This window comes from Oenanthe melanoleuca, chromosome 3 (genome assembly GCF_029582105.1).
Source record: "Oenanthe melanoleuca isolate GR-GAL-2019-014 chromosome 3, OMel1.0, whole genome shotgun sequence".
NCBI classification, from domain to species: Eukaryota; Metazoa; Chordata; class Aves; order Passeriformes; family Muscicapidae; genus Oenanthe; species Oenanthe melanoleuca.
In genome coordinates this window covers 58,864,949-58,882,206 of record NC_079336.1, presented here as the reverse complement: position 1 = coordinate 58,882,206, position 17,258 = coordinate 58,864,949, and the positions used below count along the sequence as shown (strand labels likewise).

The 17,258-nt window shown below is 43.9% G+C and overlaps 1 protein-coding gene across 6 annotated transcripts in view; it reads left to right on the top strand.

Annotated features, from left to right (window-relative positions):
• Positions 1-17,258, top strand: part of PHACTR2 (phosphatase and actin regulator 2) — a 129,357-nt gene that overhangs the window by 44,723 nt on the left and 67,376 nt on the right. For 2 of the 6 annotated variants that reach the window (XM_056486630.1, XM_056486626.1), the window contains exon 1: positions 10,898-11,086. The exons of 3 other annotated variants lie outside the window; for them this stretch is intronic. In XM_056486630.1, the coding sequence (XP_056342605.1) occupies positions 11,044-11,086 (43 nt within the window). In that variant the 5' untranslated portion in view covers positions 10,898-11,043. Of the gene's footprint in view, positions 1-10,897; positions 11,087-17,258 lie in introns of those variants that run through there. One more of the 6 variants, XM_056486631.1, reaches the window with a different exon arrangement.

Below are 17,258 nucleotides of genomic sequence, written 5' to 3'. Positions count from 1 at the left end.
GAAAGCATCTTTAGTGGATCCTCTTTATGAAGAGCCTTGTGGGGAGCTGGGGCCAGACAGGCAGAGGAGCAGCAGCCTCAGTCAGTGCTGTGCTAGCGCTGGAGTGTCTCTGCAGCCATCCAGACCGTGACAGAGCCAGCAGGGAGGGGACATTGCCTCCCTGCTAAACCTCTGGGGAATACAGGGGGAAGGGGGATGCTCCACCAGCCCTACTCCTGGGAAAAATGTCAATTAGTGTTTGCATTTCGTTGAGTGTGGGAGTCTTTGTGTTGAGATGGACGGTCCTCAGGGACAAACTCATGTGCTCTGTATCAGCTGGTGCTACAGCTGCAGTTTATTGTAAGGACATGGGTATACAGAGTCCTGCTAAGGGCTGCCAGCCACAGCCCAGAGTAGGACAGAGGGAGTAGGGGGAAGAGAAAGAAGTAAGAGAATAAGAGGGTGAGGGGGTGAGAGAGTAAGGTAAGAGAGGAGTGGTAGCAGTAAGAGAGAGAGAGAGAGCAAAGGGATGAGAGAGAGAGCAAAGGGGTGAGAGAGAGCGATTTCCCGTTTACAATACAATAAATCTTCTTCTATGTTGAATATTCTAATTTCCACTAACCAATCTAACACAAGATACAAATTCTATAGCATTTACATACAGCCTATAAGAATCCTTATATTACCATAGTGTGTTATACTTTAAACTTCTAAAAACTACTCTTTGGTCCCTAGCAAGGTCTTCTCTTTTGGACTTGCTCTCCTGCAGAAGACATTGCTCTATCAAGAGGGGATTACTTTCAGCTGGCCATTCTATTGTCTTCTAGTTATTCAGTAACTGAGGTTTGGTATCTCAAAAGTGGCTTTCATTTCAATCTCACTCATGGTTTCCATATTCTCAGAATCTAAGCATTCATATTTTTAAGGTCTTCCTGGTTCATCTTTCCCAACAATTGAGAGGCAAAAACTGTGAGCAAAACCTCAAATCTGCAGGAAACGCAGTCTGCACAAAAGCAGGAGATTCATTTTACACCTTTGTTTCGGGCACTTGTAACTGGTTGTAGGCTTTCTTGCAGATCAGCAAAGATGTAGGCCAAGCACCACAGCTGTAATCATGGTAAGTGCAAAAATGATTATGGAATAGCTTGCACTGGAAGGGACCATTGAAATGTTATCTAGTCCAGCACCCCTGCAATGAGCAGAGCCATCTTCATCTAGATCAGGTTGCTCAGATCTCTGTCCAGCCTTAAATATTTCCAGGGATGGGACATGTAGCTTTCTGGGCTACCTGATCCAGTGTCTCACCACCCTTACAATGAAGGATTTCTGCTGATATGTAATTAAAATCTGCTTCCTTTCAGATTGAAGCCATTCCCCCCTTGTCCCATCTCCATATACTCTTGAGGAAAGTCTCTCTCAGATCTTTTGTAGATCCCTTTTAACATACTGGAAAGTGCTATAAGGTGTCCCTGAACCTCCTCTTTTTCAGGTTGAAAAACCCCAGCTCTCTCAGCCTGTATTCATAGGAGAGGGGCTCCATTCCTCTAATTATCTACATGCTCTCCTCTGGACTTGTTCCAACACATCTCTCATGAATGAGTCACAGTAATCCAGGAGGAGTCTCACCAGAGCAGACAAAGGGATTTTGCATGATAGAAAACTATCCATGACCAGGACAATTGTTTTGTGGTATCTGAAAGAAGCAGATAAAATAAAGAAAGAGATAAAATGGAGAAACAGTCTGCCAACGAGGAGTGCAGCTACACAGGATGCCCTCACACCTTTTGTAGCATATTCCCTCCTCCCATCACCCCAAATGAAACATGAAAATGGCACCTTGGGAATAATAACACTTCCCTAGGACCAGCTCACATGCTATAATAATAGATGCTGTGTAAGTGCTGCAGATGGAAAGTGGATATTGGCTCAATATTTGCAAAATGGGAATAATAAGCCCGGGTCATCCAGAAAACTGTTTGGCAAGCATGGTGCAGGAAAGAACATCCACCAGCAGCTCTTTATTCTGTTCCTCTGCAGCCACTGGTGAATTCAGTGCACGGTGTCTTGCTGTGAAGGATAAGTGGAACAGACACAGGGAGATGTCTGACATATATTTGGAGGTGTATTTAATATTGTAGTGCTTCCGGATTCCACTAGCATGCTAGGGGTTTTGGCTTCAAACCAATGTTTGCATCAGTACCATGTGTCTCTGGAACAGCAGTGCTTACTTTAGAGCTGGCTATGAAAATAGTTTCCATTATAACCCCTTGTTTTCACATGCTTCTTTTATTTTATTTTGAAAATCCTCTTTTGAGTCAAAAATTTCCATCTGTATCTTTGCCAGAAGGTGAAGTTTTTCCCCCTTCCTTTTCTTCAGCTTGGAGGGAGAATCTTTCAGATGTTTTTGAGTCATGGGAGAGTGGAAAAAATGCATTTTCCCAGTGGGATAAAAAAAAAGTCCACATTTTCACAGTAGAAGAAACATATGGGGAAAGGAAACTGAAGGCTGAAACTTGCATTTTGGTCCAGATATTTCTGTAGTAAACCAGCTTCATAGGGAAGGACTTTGATTTGCCAAAGGCAGATTCTGATTTTTTGCACTTGATCAGGCATGGGTCCAGGTTTGAAACTTTGCTGGCATTCAGGATACTGTTCAAGCTAGTATCTTTACAGTTGGCCATTTGAAAAGAAAAGAGCCAGTCCCCAGTGGACTTCAGCCCTTCAGAGCTAATTACAGTCCAGCAATACATTTGAATTCATTCTAAAATCTAATTGAATGGAGAGGAACTAGAAGAACACTGGTGCCAAATATTTTTGAAACTTTTTCTTGATTCTCCTGCAAGTCAGCAAGAGCAAATGGAGGTTGTTGAAGTCATGGGCAGGCTGATGAACTTCAAAAGGGCCAAAGGGCATGACAAGGTGTGTACACACACTGGTTGAGGAGAAACTTAATTCAGTGTATCTGCCAAGTTTTTTGTTGGGTGTCTTTTCCCCTTCACATAGGCTAGGAAGCATCAGTGCAAAACTCTGCTGTGTTGTGTGTAGTTACTGAATTGTTTAATAAGCAGAAAAGAAAAATGGAAAGGGGAAGGGAAAGGGAAAGAGGAAGGTGAAGGGGAAGGAACAAGGTAGGCATCTAACCATCATGCTGATGAGTGATCCTGCATCCCTGTGCTGTTTCTATCACTGTTTTCTCCTATTGAGAGCTGTAGTGGATACACTACTAGTATGTTTCCTCCACATGTTCCAGAAAATACACAAGATCTGAACAACTTGGGAGCTGATGATACTGTTGTGACCCTCAGTTACATATTTTCTGGCTCTTTTGAAACTTTTAACTATGCAGCCTGCACATTTCATTAAACCTTTTGCTTTTCTATCATTCAAAACCTGCTCCAAGTGTACATACGTTTGGCAAAGGCATCCAAAATGATGTGTTTATTTTGCTTCAGTGCCAAAAAGCAGTGATTCATTAAGCAGCTTGGAAACATAGAGGAAAAGCCACAGCCAGCAACCACTGCACGTGCCCTGAAGAGCAGAAAGCTGTGTTTTTCTAAGGGAAATGGTTAGTACAGCTGGGTCAGTATCATGACTGCCTTCTCTGAAGAGAGGAGGCACTGCTGGGCAGGCTGGAGAGCACAGAAGTTCTCCTGGGTAGCTGGGCTTTGCTGCAGCAGCAGCCAGAGGCTGCTCTTAGACCCAGACAGCAGAGAGAAAAAATGCCCAAGGGGAATTGGTCCAGCCTTTCCTTGAAATGATGAATTAGGGACCTCCAGTACCATGCCAGTGCTGTGGTGAGCACAATGAAAGGTGCAATGGATTGAGAGAAGAGGTGGAACAGGAGAGGTGGTGACCTGCAGTAAGAATAGGCCTCCAGCTGCCTTTAGCTGCACTATTTCATTTTTTCTGCTGGGGACATGCCAGCTTGTATCAGTAAAGGGACCATTTCATTCTGTTTATTGTAGCTACTGATACAAACTTCAGCAGCAGCTATAGCCTTTGAAAACCTGGCAGAAACCTGACTATTGAGGAACTCCACACTCCAACGTGTCAATGTTATTCCACCGTTTTCTTCTTCCCCGGTGGCTTGAACTAGGACAGGCAGAATACTATTTATAATTTCTAATGTAGTCCTTTTTTGTCTTTGACAACCCTGGATAAAATTGAAATCTGGTGACAAACACACTGTTGATTGGAAAATGTCTGATGGTTGTTTTCTGCCTGGTAAGGAAATTCTGTCCTGTGCTGTCACAGTGCTGCCACACAACAGAGGTGCTGGGACCCAGGAGTCAGTATGAGGCACAAAGGAAATGATCATGTGTAAAGTACGTTGTTATCAAGAGTTCTTACAACTAACAGTCATAAACATGTAGAAGAGTTTTTGAAAATTCAAGGTTTAAAATTTAAACCAGGACTGTGGCATTTTTATTATTAAGCATTAGGGTGTGACCTTACAGACTTTGGGTAATATGTCATGTCACTTACTGGGGAGCTCTTCACCTGTTTTTCAGGAATATCTGATTTAGGCTTAGGGACACAATGTGATCCAGTATACCAGCTCCCCTTGGTGCTTTAAACAAAGACAGAAGGTAGCTTTTTCCAGCATCAAATGAATACTACTTAGCTTTTCTTAAAAGAAGACAAGAGCCATATCCTGAAGAGCACACATTTCTTATAAGATATATAGTTTTCAATAAATTCAAATTTAAAAACTCCAACACTTGTGTCAGATGGGTCTGATTAATCTCTAATTTTTTTACTTTCATAGTATTACACAAGTAGTTCTGTAAAATCTGCATTACAACACTTTCACTATTTATATCAGAAGACTTTAGGCAGCTGATAATTTTTAAAACAATAGATGGGAAAGTAATAGTTCTCCAAATAATTAGTGAAATACTCTGAGCCTGAGTAAATGAAGGTTCCTGCATAGGCCAGGCTTGACGAAGTGAAGTGAGGGAACTGGCTCCAGATCATCACAAGCAAAGTAAACAAACATTAGCAGCAAGTGTGGGATGGAGGGAAAGGTCTAAAATCTCAGAGGGATTTAAAGTTTTAGAATTTTCCTTTAAGGAACATAAGGGAAGGAAAACACCTTTGAAAGATATTGTGGAATGGGAATGAAGTATATAGAAACTGGAATGTAGGAGGAAAGCACAGTGGGGGTGTAGGGCAGTTTCTGATGCACAGGAGAGGAGTAGATCTGCTCTTCATGACTCACTAAATATTTGTGTTGGGGCCATTTTCTTTCTATTTTCTGCCTTTCAACCACACACAGTATGAAAATTACTTTAAAAGTCCAGTGTGTACAGTACCACAGAAACTGCAATCTGTTATTTAAATGACAATGGAGATTTTTCAACATACTTGCAAATTTTCAGGTCTGTAGAAGTCATTCCTAGAACAACTTGCTAAGCAGTTACTTAATGTAAGAAAGAGGAATGTTAAGTTAAAAGGTACAACAAAAGAAAACCACAGATCAGATGATAAAACCACACAAGTAGATCCATAAGCATTCATTACTAACCCTTTAAAACCATACTGATGTGTTTTGATGCATGTTTCCTCCAGGCACAGGTAAAACCCCTGAGTCAGAGAGCACAGAGGCCCACAGCTGAGGGCACCTAGCACACAGCCTGGGTAATAAATTATTGAACTCCTGTTGCCATGAATTGTTTACCTGCTTCTCAGTGTTCAAAACTGGCTTGCAAACTGTTACAGTGAATAATTTAGAGTAGCAAACAGGTTTGAAAGTGCAGAATACATTTGGAGATAATTTGTGAGCAGAAAGAAAATCTGTCTGTGCCAAATCACCAGGAAAGGGTTTGCCCAGCTGTGCTGTTTTTCCTGCCTCTGATGGCAAAGATCTAGTAGGGATAAATAAGAGCAGGCATAGAAACAGGAGTTGAGATCACCCGAATACTGAACAAGTCTGGACCACTCAGATCTTTCACAGGTAACAGCCTTGCCACCCATCACTCAGTGCAATCTTAATGTGAACAAGCAAATCTCATAAATAAAAAATTCTGCTGTATTTTTTGATCAGGATAGCCCTTATTTGCATATCAACTCCTGTGATCCAAAGTTCTAAACCCTTAGCTTCCAAATTTAGAGACTGTGCTACAGAAGCTCCTCTCAGTTCTGTATAGTTGCCTTCCATTCTACTATGTAGACTGTATATGCAATGGGGATTTTTTGGGGGAGGAGGAGTGGTGATGATCACTCACAAAAACAACAGACTCTTTTTTAAGGAAGATCTCAACTTCTCCTATTTTACCTTATACTTGGGCACTGAAAGTGGTAGGTGACACTGGTGAAGACACAGCATTGCTAAGCCATTAAAAGTAAAAATAAAATGACACATAGAATAATTTTTAAATGTTTTTAAAAGAGAGAATATTCTAGGGTTATTGGAAAAGTCTCTGGCTATTAAAAGGAAATGGCCTAAATTCTGATACAATACCTTATACTCCATGAATATGGCCTGTGATTTTGTTTTGACAGTGCTTGTTTAAGAACTGCATTCAGTTTCACCAAAAACAGAACTAGCTCTTGGCTCAACCACAGCTGATGTTTCAGTCTCAAGCAAAGAGACTGTGGTGGTATGCTCCCCAAACTCTTCCCTTAATAACTGCAGGTTCTCTACAGGGAGGTATCAACTCAATCTCATTGTCACAAACCTTACTGTGACCATGACTAAAAAATGACCTAGCTTCTTGCTTGTGTTTGCTCCATGCCATGACCTTTGCTTTGCTTGTGGTACCATTCAGCTCTGCAGCCTGCCAGGCACTGTGCTGCTCATCTTGCAGCAGTTCTGCACACTGGCAGGAGTTGTGAGTGGGTGGACCAAGTAAGAAATTACCTGTTTGGATCATTTCTGCTCTGGACTCAGTGCCATCCTCTTGGTTTTTTTTAATAAGCACCTGGAAAATAGTCTTTTCCTGTTACATTTGCCAGTCCTGCATTACAAATCCTGGGAATAAATGCGATAGACCCTCTCCATAGTTTCTGTTATATTTAGGGCCATAAATTAATCTTAATAACTGAGAGAATAGTAATACACTTTCACCTTTCTAAAATGCCTCTTTACATGAGCCTACAGAACTGTAAAGACAGGGCAACAACATCCTACAAGAAGTAAGTCATCTGTTGCTATCCATCATCCCAGTACAGTAAACACACTGAAATAGACCTATCTTTGATGTTTTAGTGAGGGGAAGGAACTCACCCTTTCATATGTGAGATAGATTATTGTGTGTATTACGTCATTCTGACTTTGGAAAAATTTGGAAGTTTTACATCATCTTCCATGAAGACATCTCATATCAGCCAATTCAACAAGTGAGACATTCTAGTTTTACAAACACTTCTGAAATTCATGAAGAAGCTCTTTTTTTTTCCCCTTCTGGTGGAATATTTCAGTTCTTGGGGGTCAGCAGAGTCTCTTTAAGAGTACTCTCTACAGTACTCAAAAGAGGAATTTTGGGCAAGAAGAGAAGGGCTGTGTGTGTAGCAAGAAGCAATCAGACATTATTCATCACACTGAAATCTCAAATCTAACTGGGACACAGGTTCCAGGAACCCCATTGATGCTGCTGTGTCAGAACAGTCTGGCATGATTTACTGGCACCTCTAGAACCTATCAGCTGAAGAACTGCTTCACCACCTGATGGAAGACACATAGTTTAGCACCTTTTTGCAGAATTTCCTTCAGTACAAGATTAGCCCTGGATAAAATGGTCATGAAAATTTTAATCCTGACTTTAATCTTCCCCTGCCTGTTTTTGCCTTGCTTGCAATTGTAGATTTCCAGAAACCCCAGAAGATTAAAAGACTGCAAAATGCTTGGAAGCCCATTTGTGTGTCTTATCCTCTCAGTTGTTTAGATGCAAAGTGGAATATACAGCCTAAGATATCATAAGATCATCTACGCCCTAAAAAAACAAGTATAAAAAATAAAAGTGTGTTACATCTATATAATTGTAATCTCAAATCTCTGCTAGAATCATTTGTTATATTCTTAAACTTTCAACTACTCTACATGTCAATTATCAACATGGCAAGAAACAATGCACAGAGGAGGACACCTCTATCATACTGCAGAATGAAAGTCTACAGACAACCAAACATTAAATGTGTGTATTTTGTGTGGATGCTCACATGTGAATGTCAGTAGGATAGGATCCCTCCTGTGTGGAGGCAATTACATAATCATAGCTCTACATATGAGAAATGTAATATATCTTTCAACAGCCCAGTTTCCCTTACCATTCATAGAAAAGAAAGTTGCCACCATCAGTTAACTTTGGAAGAAAAAGATAGAAACAAACACAACAACTAAACAAAAAAAAATGGGTAACTACTTCAATTATGTGAAGGATGTGGTAACTAAATTTCATTTATTTAGCTCAAGAATTGACTTTGAGGACTTTATTACTTCACGTGAATCATTGCAGACAGATGGTATACACTTTTGCATTGTAAACTGGGCTTCTACGCAGGAGGGGAGCACAATTTCCTCTGATAAAATTAATGAGATTCACCAGAGGCAGACAGGAACACTTTTATGTTCCTGTTTACAAGTGACTCCAAAGAGGTAACTCGAGTTTCTCAAAACAAACCCGTTAAAAATAATTTTTCAAGGTAAAAAAATGAACGTGCCACATTGCATGCAAAAAAAATCCTGAGAAATTAATGACAGAAGTTGTCTATACAACAGGCTGCCCTTCTGGAAGCCTTTCCTTGGATTGACAAAGGGGCCATTAGGCAATTTACCTTGCACAATTCAGCCTGGTTCTCTGCAAAAGCCCCACTCGGTTGTATTCAACATTATGCTTTGTATGGCACCTGGATTTGGGGTAATCACACAAAGTCCTTCCTTCAGTGCTTGAACATCCAGGAGTGCTGCAGTGCTGTTCTTTCCTTGCAAGGGCACTGTTAAGCTAAAATGCAACATGTCTGTCTTTCCTGAGTCCTCTGGCTTTTTTCACACCTTTTGTTGGACACGGCTTTCTGTGGTTTCAATCTTATCTTGTGGATCTCTTTCCAGCTCTCTCACATCACACAGCATCTTTTTAAGGGACAGACGACAACACTGGATATGGGACAGCACTTTTTGTCTGATGAAAAGCACAGTGATATAACGGGATTTCTACCTACCCTTTTCTACTTGCACAGCTTTATGTACAGATCAATCCTTTTTCTACCAGCACTAGCTCTCTAGGATCTCATGCTGAATATCTCCAAGATCATACATGCAGTAACTTTCAAAGATACATTCCTTGGCCATGTAGGTTGTGTTGTTCCATCCTACAAGTCTGACTTTTTTCTCTTTTTGAACCTATTAAAACTTACTTGCTTGAAAGACCTGAGTTTATTAGATAATCCAGATAACTCTGTGACTGCCTTGTTCTCATTATCACTCTGTTAATATTTACTCTGACTAAAATTGCTGCCAGTGGTGATTTATTTAGCCTTTTTAAAGCTGTTTGAAATAATACTTCTCTAGGTTCCTGATGAAAACTCTAAAGAGCCTCCCCGCAGCTCACCAACAGAAACATCCTCATTAAATGCTAGTGCTGCTTGGACAATTGATCTGCTTTTCATTTAGTTCTTCATCTGTTTGTGTTTTATTAATTTTGTGCTGCACTCACTTCTTTTTCTCTTACTAAATCAAGTACCTAGCAGAAGTCTATTACACTCAAGCCTCTGGCAATTTAATGCATAATCATAGTAAATGAGGAAATAAAAGAGCTGTTTACCAGGACCTATTTTCTATTAAAAAAACAGGAAGACAAGCATTAGTTTTATTCTCCATGTATTAGCTGACAATCACAATTCTTCTGCCTACCATGCAGGCAGCAGCTACTTCTTATGCTCCTTTTGTGTCCTTGGTATGGGCCCCACACTCACACACTTCTCCATCCCTTAAACACCACCACAGTGCCAACACATGCAAAGATCAGCTTGCCAGACAGTACTTCAACCCTAGGATTTCCAGACCACTGGAAAACTGTAATTTCACCATGTCTTACTAATAAATGTTCTTTAGGTGAGCCTCAAGTGTGCTTCTGAGATATATATGCATCTCCCTGCTTATTTCTAGATACTGCATAGTCATAGCTATTAGGTGCTCAAGTCTTGTTTGGAGGGGAGGGCAGTAATTTTTTTTCTCTTTATTTTTCCACCAGTGGTAACAGTTACTTGTTTGCTCTAGCATTAAGCTTGTATCACTGCTTGGATGATGCTCATGCTTTTAGGAAGACAAATTAATCATTTGTTCGTTTTGCCCTAGTGTTACATGCACAATGTCAGTTTCCCCCCATCTTCCCAAAAGTTTATCCAATTGATTCTCTCCCTTCTCGTCACCTGTTATGGCAGTGCTGTCTGGATACCGCTATCTTTGACTATCTTCGTTCTTTCAAAACTAAAAGTAGTCCTGTCTTCGCTTGTGTACCTGTGTGTGTGGCGAGGGTCGGGCACTTTTCCAGACCTCATCACAGCCAAACGAGCCTGGTCAGGATCCCATCCCCTGCCCGGGCGCTCCTCTTCCACTCGCGACGGCAGCGCAGCCCTGGAAACTGCTCATAACAGTAAAGCACCTCAAGCAGGGCGATGGGGATGGCTGCCCCAAGTTTCCCCTGTACCTTCAGAGGGGATGAGAAGGGGTGGGAATAAGTCCGTGTCTGGACTAACGCTTTGGAGCAGGCGGGGGTAGGCAGGGACCGGGACGCCAGCAGCGCGGGAACCCCGCCAGCTGCGCAGCGTCCTTCCCAAACTCCGTGTAGCTAAAGGAGGGTTTTCTTTCTTTGATTTTTGAAGAAGGTTTCCTCAGGGAGCCCCGCGGTCCGGCCGCAGCCCCGGGCCGGGCGGGGCCGGGGCGGGGCGGAGCGGGGCGCGGCCCGGGCGGCGGTGCCGGGCAGCTCGGCGGGATGACGGGCGGCAGCCGCCGGCCCGCAGCCGGAGCAGCCGCCCCCCGCCAGCCGGCGGGGAGCGCGGGCCTGGCCCGCACCGCCATGTGCCCTCGGCAGCAGCCGCGGGCGGCGTGAGCGCCTCCCGGCCACCATGGGCCAGACCTCGGTCTCCACGCTGCCCGAGCCGGCCGGCGGTGAGTACCGGGGCGGGGCGGGGGGTCCGTGCTGGCGGCGGGGGAGCCGCGGTCCCGGGGCTGGGAGAGCGGTGCCCGCGGTCCCGGGGCTGGGGAAGCGGTGCCGGGGTTGGCGGAGCGGTGCCCGCGGTGCCCGGGGCTGGGAGAGCGGTGCCCGCGGTCCCGGGGCTGGGGAAGCGGTCCCGGGGCTGGGAGAGCGGTGCCGGGGTTGGCGGAGCGGTGCCCGCGGTGCCCGGGGCTGGGAGAGCGGTCCCGGGGCTGGGGAAGCGGTGCCGGGGTTGGCGGAGCGGTGCCGGGGTTGGCGGAGCGGTGCCCGCGGTGCCCGGGCCGCCGCCGCTGCCCCGCTCCTCCGGACGGGCGGGCGGGCGCTCTCCGCGCTGCGCTGCCCGGCTCGGCTCGGCGGCCCCCGGGCGGCGAGAGGCTCCGCCGTGCCCCCACCTCCCCCGGGGCTCGGGGCTCCTTCTTTCCCCGTTATTAAATAAATAAGTACGAAGGCTTCCCCCTTCGTAGGGAAAGGGAAGGGAAGGAGCTCTGGCACCTCGCCCGGGAGCGCGGCTAGTAACCCGCCCAGCTGGCTGCTTTTAGCTCCGGGACATTTTATGTGTAAGCAGGCTGTTGAAAATAAATAAATAGCGTGTGAGTGGAACTGTTTCGGGTTCTTGCCCTCCTCTCCTCCCCCCCGTCCCCTCCATAAAGCCGTCCTGTCTGTTTGCAACTTTTTGAAGATAGTACGAGCTTCTTGGGAATGTTGTTTGGAGGCATGTTAGGATAACCTGGTGTGTTTTAGTTACTGAAAAACAGAGTGGGTCTCTTCCCACAATAATAGGATGTAGAATCTAAATTAACTTCAGCGGGGTTTGAAGTTTCCTGCGAAATTCCTGCACGCCTGTTTTTCCTCAATGCCTGTTTCCTTTACATCCACTAAAAAAATACCCAACGCAACAAAACCCCCTCCAAATCTAAACAAACAAACAAAAACAACAACAACAAAACCAAACCAAAAAACCAAAATCCTGTTGTGGACTTTAATGCTGAAGGCTGAACTTTATCCTTAATTTGCTTGTTGCTGTTAATGTGGGAATGTTTTGCCGAATAGGAGACAGTGCAACAAACTTTCTCTTTTCCCCCTTATTTTTCCTTCGTGGCTGTTTCAGAGTTAGTGTTAACTCATCATTTTAACTGTTAGTATTAACACATAATTTTCAGACAAACTCTGTTATATTCCTAGTCACGCATCCCAGGCAAAACCTTAGATGATTTTCTCACCTGTCAAGCATTGCATGAAAGAGAAATTGGACCATTTCCAATAAATGTTACCATCCTGTTGAAGGTTTCACCCGGCAGCCAGAGTGTTAGGATTGTTTCAAGGTAGTCATCGGGAAGCAGATGTAAGGAAACAGATGGACCGGTTAAAAATTTTTGTTAAACTTCCTGTACAAAAAAAGTGACCAAACTCTTAAGTGCAAAAGCCTATTTTGAGAGCATTTTTCTTTGGGGGGGTTCTTGTACTTGCCTAAGGATAATTGTGATGCCTATGTTTGCTTGGCTGGATGATAAAGGACAATAAGTGAGCTGAATTTCTAGCTTTACCTCAAATAAAATAGGTCACTGTTGAATTTTTTCCTGATTGAAACGAAAATTTTTGATCAGGAGCAGTAAGAGACAGGTATCTGAAGATGTGAATTACAATGGTGCTGCCCCAGTACTGCCAAGTACATTTTAGTTATCTTCATTTTAAGAGCACTGCAGTTTGTGATGAGACACTGGTAGTGCCTCTGGGAGGTTTCATGGAAGAGTAATTCCACAGCACTTTCACTGCTGTTGAAATTGTTAGGAGGGTATATCCTCAACAAGAAACCATAAGGGCAAGTGGGTCTCTGGGTGGCATGGATTCTTGGGGGTGCACTCATTTGTTTTCTCTAGTCTGTTTTACTGCCATGGTCTGGACACTTTGTTAAGTTTGGGAGACCCTGTCCCTCTGTGATCAGGGTAGGAGAATGACTTCCACTGGTTCCTGTTCCATGGGTTGCCCTGTAGGCAAGCAGGGCCTAAAATCTTCCTTGATTTTGGCGTGCCAGGCAGCTCCAAGCCACTTAAGTCTTTGACAGCTGCTAGAGATTAGAGTTGAAGGAGATATCTGTCTTGCACACGCAGGGGCTACAAATCTGTTTTAGTGCTACAGAATCAATAGTGCATTCAGATCCCCAGTGAGCCACACAAAAGCAGCTGTGAGGAGTTGCTTGCCTGTTTGTTCCCTTTTCCCCAGTCATGCCAGCCTGGAGGGCTCAGACCCTGCCCTATGAGCCCTGCAGGAATCAGAGGGGCTGTTGGCTCTGTGCAGGGGAGGGCACCACTGGTAAATCTCCATAGACTGGAAAAGTGAACATGGTTTGATGTAGCAAACTAAAGTAAAAGATTTTTTCTGAAAGTCAAAGAATGACGTAGAAGAGATAAAATATATACATAATGCAGTACTCAGGATGGACCTCAGCCAGTGTTCTGAAGGGCTGGGTTTTTAAGATTTCCTTTAAATGAAAGGTTTTACTCTTGGAAACGTAGATATATGTTGAAGTACTCAAACAGATCAAAGTCCTAGTGTCACTTTTCCCATTGGGTTAAGGGCAGGACTGATGCCTAATCATAAAATTCAGAAGTCCTTCTTGACTGTGCAGATGTAGACTAATACCAGATGGATTAGCATGCCTATAAAGAGAGGAAGAATTTCAGATTTTTGTACTCCATTGGAACTTTCTTTAGCAATACTGTCATGCTAGAGTTTGCCATCAGCTGCATGTGAATGGGTGTTGAAGTGTTTTGGACAGGAGATCTGGGCTTTAATCATCTCTCACAACTATGAATGGTAGATGGGCACCAAGGCAGAACTTGGATTGCCCAGTTGGCGTCTATAGGCAGCTTTTGCTCCTTCTCCTGGGTTACAGCTTTCCAGTTGTTTAGATGGTTTTTTTAAAAGCTTGTTTGTTATTTGCCATGGTTAGAAAATGTGATCAAACATCAATTGCAACAAGAGTTTGGGAAGACAGTATAGGCAGTATAGATATGTGGATAAGGAGGAGGACATATTGTTGTTCATTTTCCTTCCTCTGATTTTCCCACGCCGGTAGGACTTGATTAAATGCTCTCTCCCCATTTACTGGCTGGAGTTTGGTGCTTTTGGGGGTTATCAGCCATTGTGTGCAAAAGCTATCACTTCTACTTTCTGATCTGCAGCTTATCAAAGGGCAGCAGAGCTATGCACTTTTTTCAGTTTGTTATTTTTTTTCTTTAGGATTTGTTTTTTGTAGTTCAGTACCAGCCATAGCACAGAGGAACAAGCAGTGGAGAGACAATCAGCATATCAGGAAGGTGGCATTTCAAAGCAAAACTAGTTTGGTGGCAAAAGATTTTTGTTGTTTCTTGAGAAGCAATGCCTTGTCAAGAACGAAATTTCCAGGAAAACCAGACCTTGTTAGTGTTCCTAGGAATAGGTCAGGCAGCTCAGCATGGAGTGTGGAGCAAAAGCTGAGGGCATGGGAAGGGATAGGACAAGTTGCAAAGGAAAACTCTTGCCCCATTGGTCAGGGTGCTCACTGGGGCCAGCTGAAGATCGGGGTCAGAGCCCTGGGCTGACCTGTGCCAAGGATGTGATCTGTTTGCTCTGGGGTGGGGGTGTTCCTCTCCTCCCATACATTTGGCAGAAACAGAGCACAAACTGTCTGGCTTGCATTTCATCCTTTTACAGACATACAGTTTTTTTCAAGGGCATGAAAATGTACTTCAGCAGCACAGGAAAAGCATTTCCCACCCAGCTTCCCCCATGAGATGAAAGCAGTCACTGGTAGGATCCTGTTGTTTGTTGACCTTGGCACTCAGTGAAATGATTCTCATAGGTCAGAAGTAAACTTGTTTCTCAGACTGCTGCTTTTCATCTCTCTTGGCTTTATGGGATTTCCTGTTCGTGGACAAGGAAACAGCAGCTTCACCTGTGTCTGCAGAGGAGTTGTGATTGCGTTAACTGGGCAAGCTTGTCATAATCCTGAAACAAAATGGAAAACTAATATTTCCTTCAGCACTTCTAGGTGTTGGTAAACAAACTAATTGGTTATCCACAGAGAAATTCCAAGACTTGTCTAGTAAAAGAAGTTTTAGTAGTGCTCTGTATTAGTAGCTACTTGTGAGCCTTACTGAGGGCACTGTTGTGGAGCAAGCCCTCCTGTTCCTGAGGAGTTGGCTGTGGAGATGCTCAGCCATAGACGTAAATTCTGATCCTGACTCAGTCCACAATAACTCTGAATGTGCAGAAAAGCCCTCAGAGTAATAATTCCTAAAGGGTTTAAAAAGGAAATTGATTTTTCTCCTCTGGCTGTTTTTCCTTTCTAAAGTGGAAGAACTTTGAAACTCATTGCACTTTACAGGAAGGCATTTCAAAGCACTTACAGGTGCAGTGAACTACTCCCAAATGGCCTGTTAGCTGGTCATTTCAGGTTTTCCTGCACTTGAAAGAGTGAAAAGCAGAGCTATTGAGATGAAATGGTAAGTTTCATTTGATGTGAAGCCCCAGATGGCTTGTCCACAGCCACAAAGGACATTCTTAGCAGAGAGCCTCATCTTCCTTTATCTTTTTCCTGAGATTTAAATTGGTTGTGGACATTGAGGCTGAACCCTCATAAGTCTATATTGGGAATCCTATACATTTCCCCCTGCTTTTTTTATACTTTTGTAAGTTATGCAAGAGTTTTAAGTACAATGTAAAGATGTACTGTTTTCATTTGCTGCTGAGTTTCTACCCAAAGCTTTTCAGATTTTTGGGAAGCTCTTTTTTCACAGTACCAGTGGTGTGAGATGGGACTACAGCTGTGACAGCTCCAGAATTTGGGTTAATTAAGTATGTAAGCTGCCTTAGACTTCAGGCTGATTGAGTGGATATTTTGGATGCCTAGTCACAGGTATAAAAAGCCCATGTTTTCAGATAGAATGGGCAGTCGTGAAGTTGCCTGCTAGTAATGGGAACTGCAAGAGCTCTTTTAAAAGCTTATGCTTGTGTTTCTTGAGTTGAAGTATGAAAAGCAATGGCAACTGCTGGAAGTGTAGGTCTGATCATGCTCCCAACACCATGATTCTGATTTGTGCTGTTGTTGAGGTTCTGAATGAAGGTGTGTGGAATGAGTCACTAAATATAGAGAGATAAAATTGTGCACCCTTTTAAGTGCAGGCTGTTTATGGAATATAAAGTGTAGGTGCTGCCACATGCCCTGTGATGCTCCAGAGCAGAGCGGTGCCCCCGCGCCGCTGCAGCAATTCCTCCTGCAGGGGAGGTGCAACCTGAGCCTGCACCCTGGAACACGCTCTCACAGGGACACCAGGCACACCACAGGGACCACGTGTGTGTGAAAACACAGGTGTAGTGCTCAGCAGGTTGGTGTCTCACCTCTTCTCCCTCTGAGGCTGCTTCTCAGATGGCCAGAACTTCTCCTGGTTGAGCTGCCAGGGTACGTGACCTTTCAGTCAGGCTGAGATATCTCCATGTGTTGAAGTTTGGTAGCCACTAATCACCTGTTCACAGCGTTAATCATCAGCTTCCTCGTGTGCCATTAGAGAAGGAGAGCTCCAGGGCAGGGGGCTGGCTGCCTGTGGTTGTGTGGGGGTTGTCTTCTCAGATGACCACCCCATACTTCCCCCAGACGAAAAGCTCCTGGAAGATTTTGTTTCCTGCAGAGCCCCCAGTGCTAAGCCCCACTAACAACTGATCCCACACTGCTGGATCCCAGCCACTCCTTGGATCAGTTGCCCTTCCTTCCTAGATCCACTTCCTTGGCTTTCTTACTGCTCCTGAGTAACATGGCCTCATCCTTAGGTGGTGTTACAGATATCAAAATGCTTTCCAGTGCTTTTATTTCATTCCTTGGTTTAGATGGGAAAACTTATCTCCAGGAAGCAGGACAGCACCTAAGATAGCCAGGAGGAAATCAAAGAGCTCTCAAATCCTCATCAGTGTTAGCACCATATCACAGTCCAGCCTATTAAAAACAAAAAAGACTTGCACATTTATATCTTTCTTTGTACATTTTCCCTTAAAGTTGTCCTTTATTCATTTTGGACACTGATTCTTTTTGAGATTTAAAAAATGTAACTTTGCAGAAGAATACGGAATTGATGCTGGTATAAATTTGGTTTT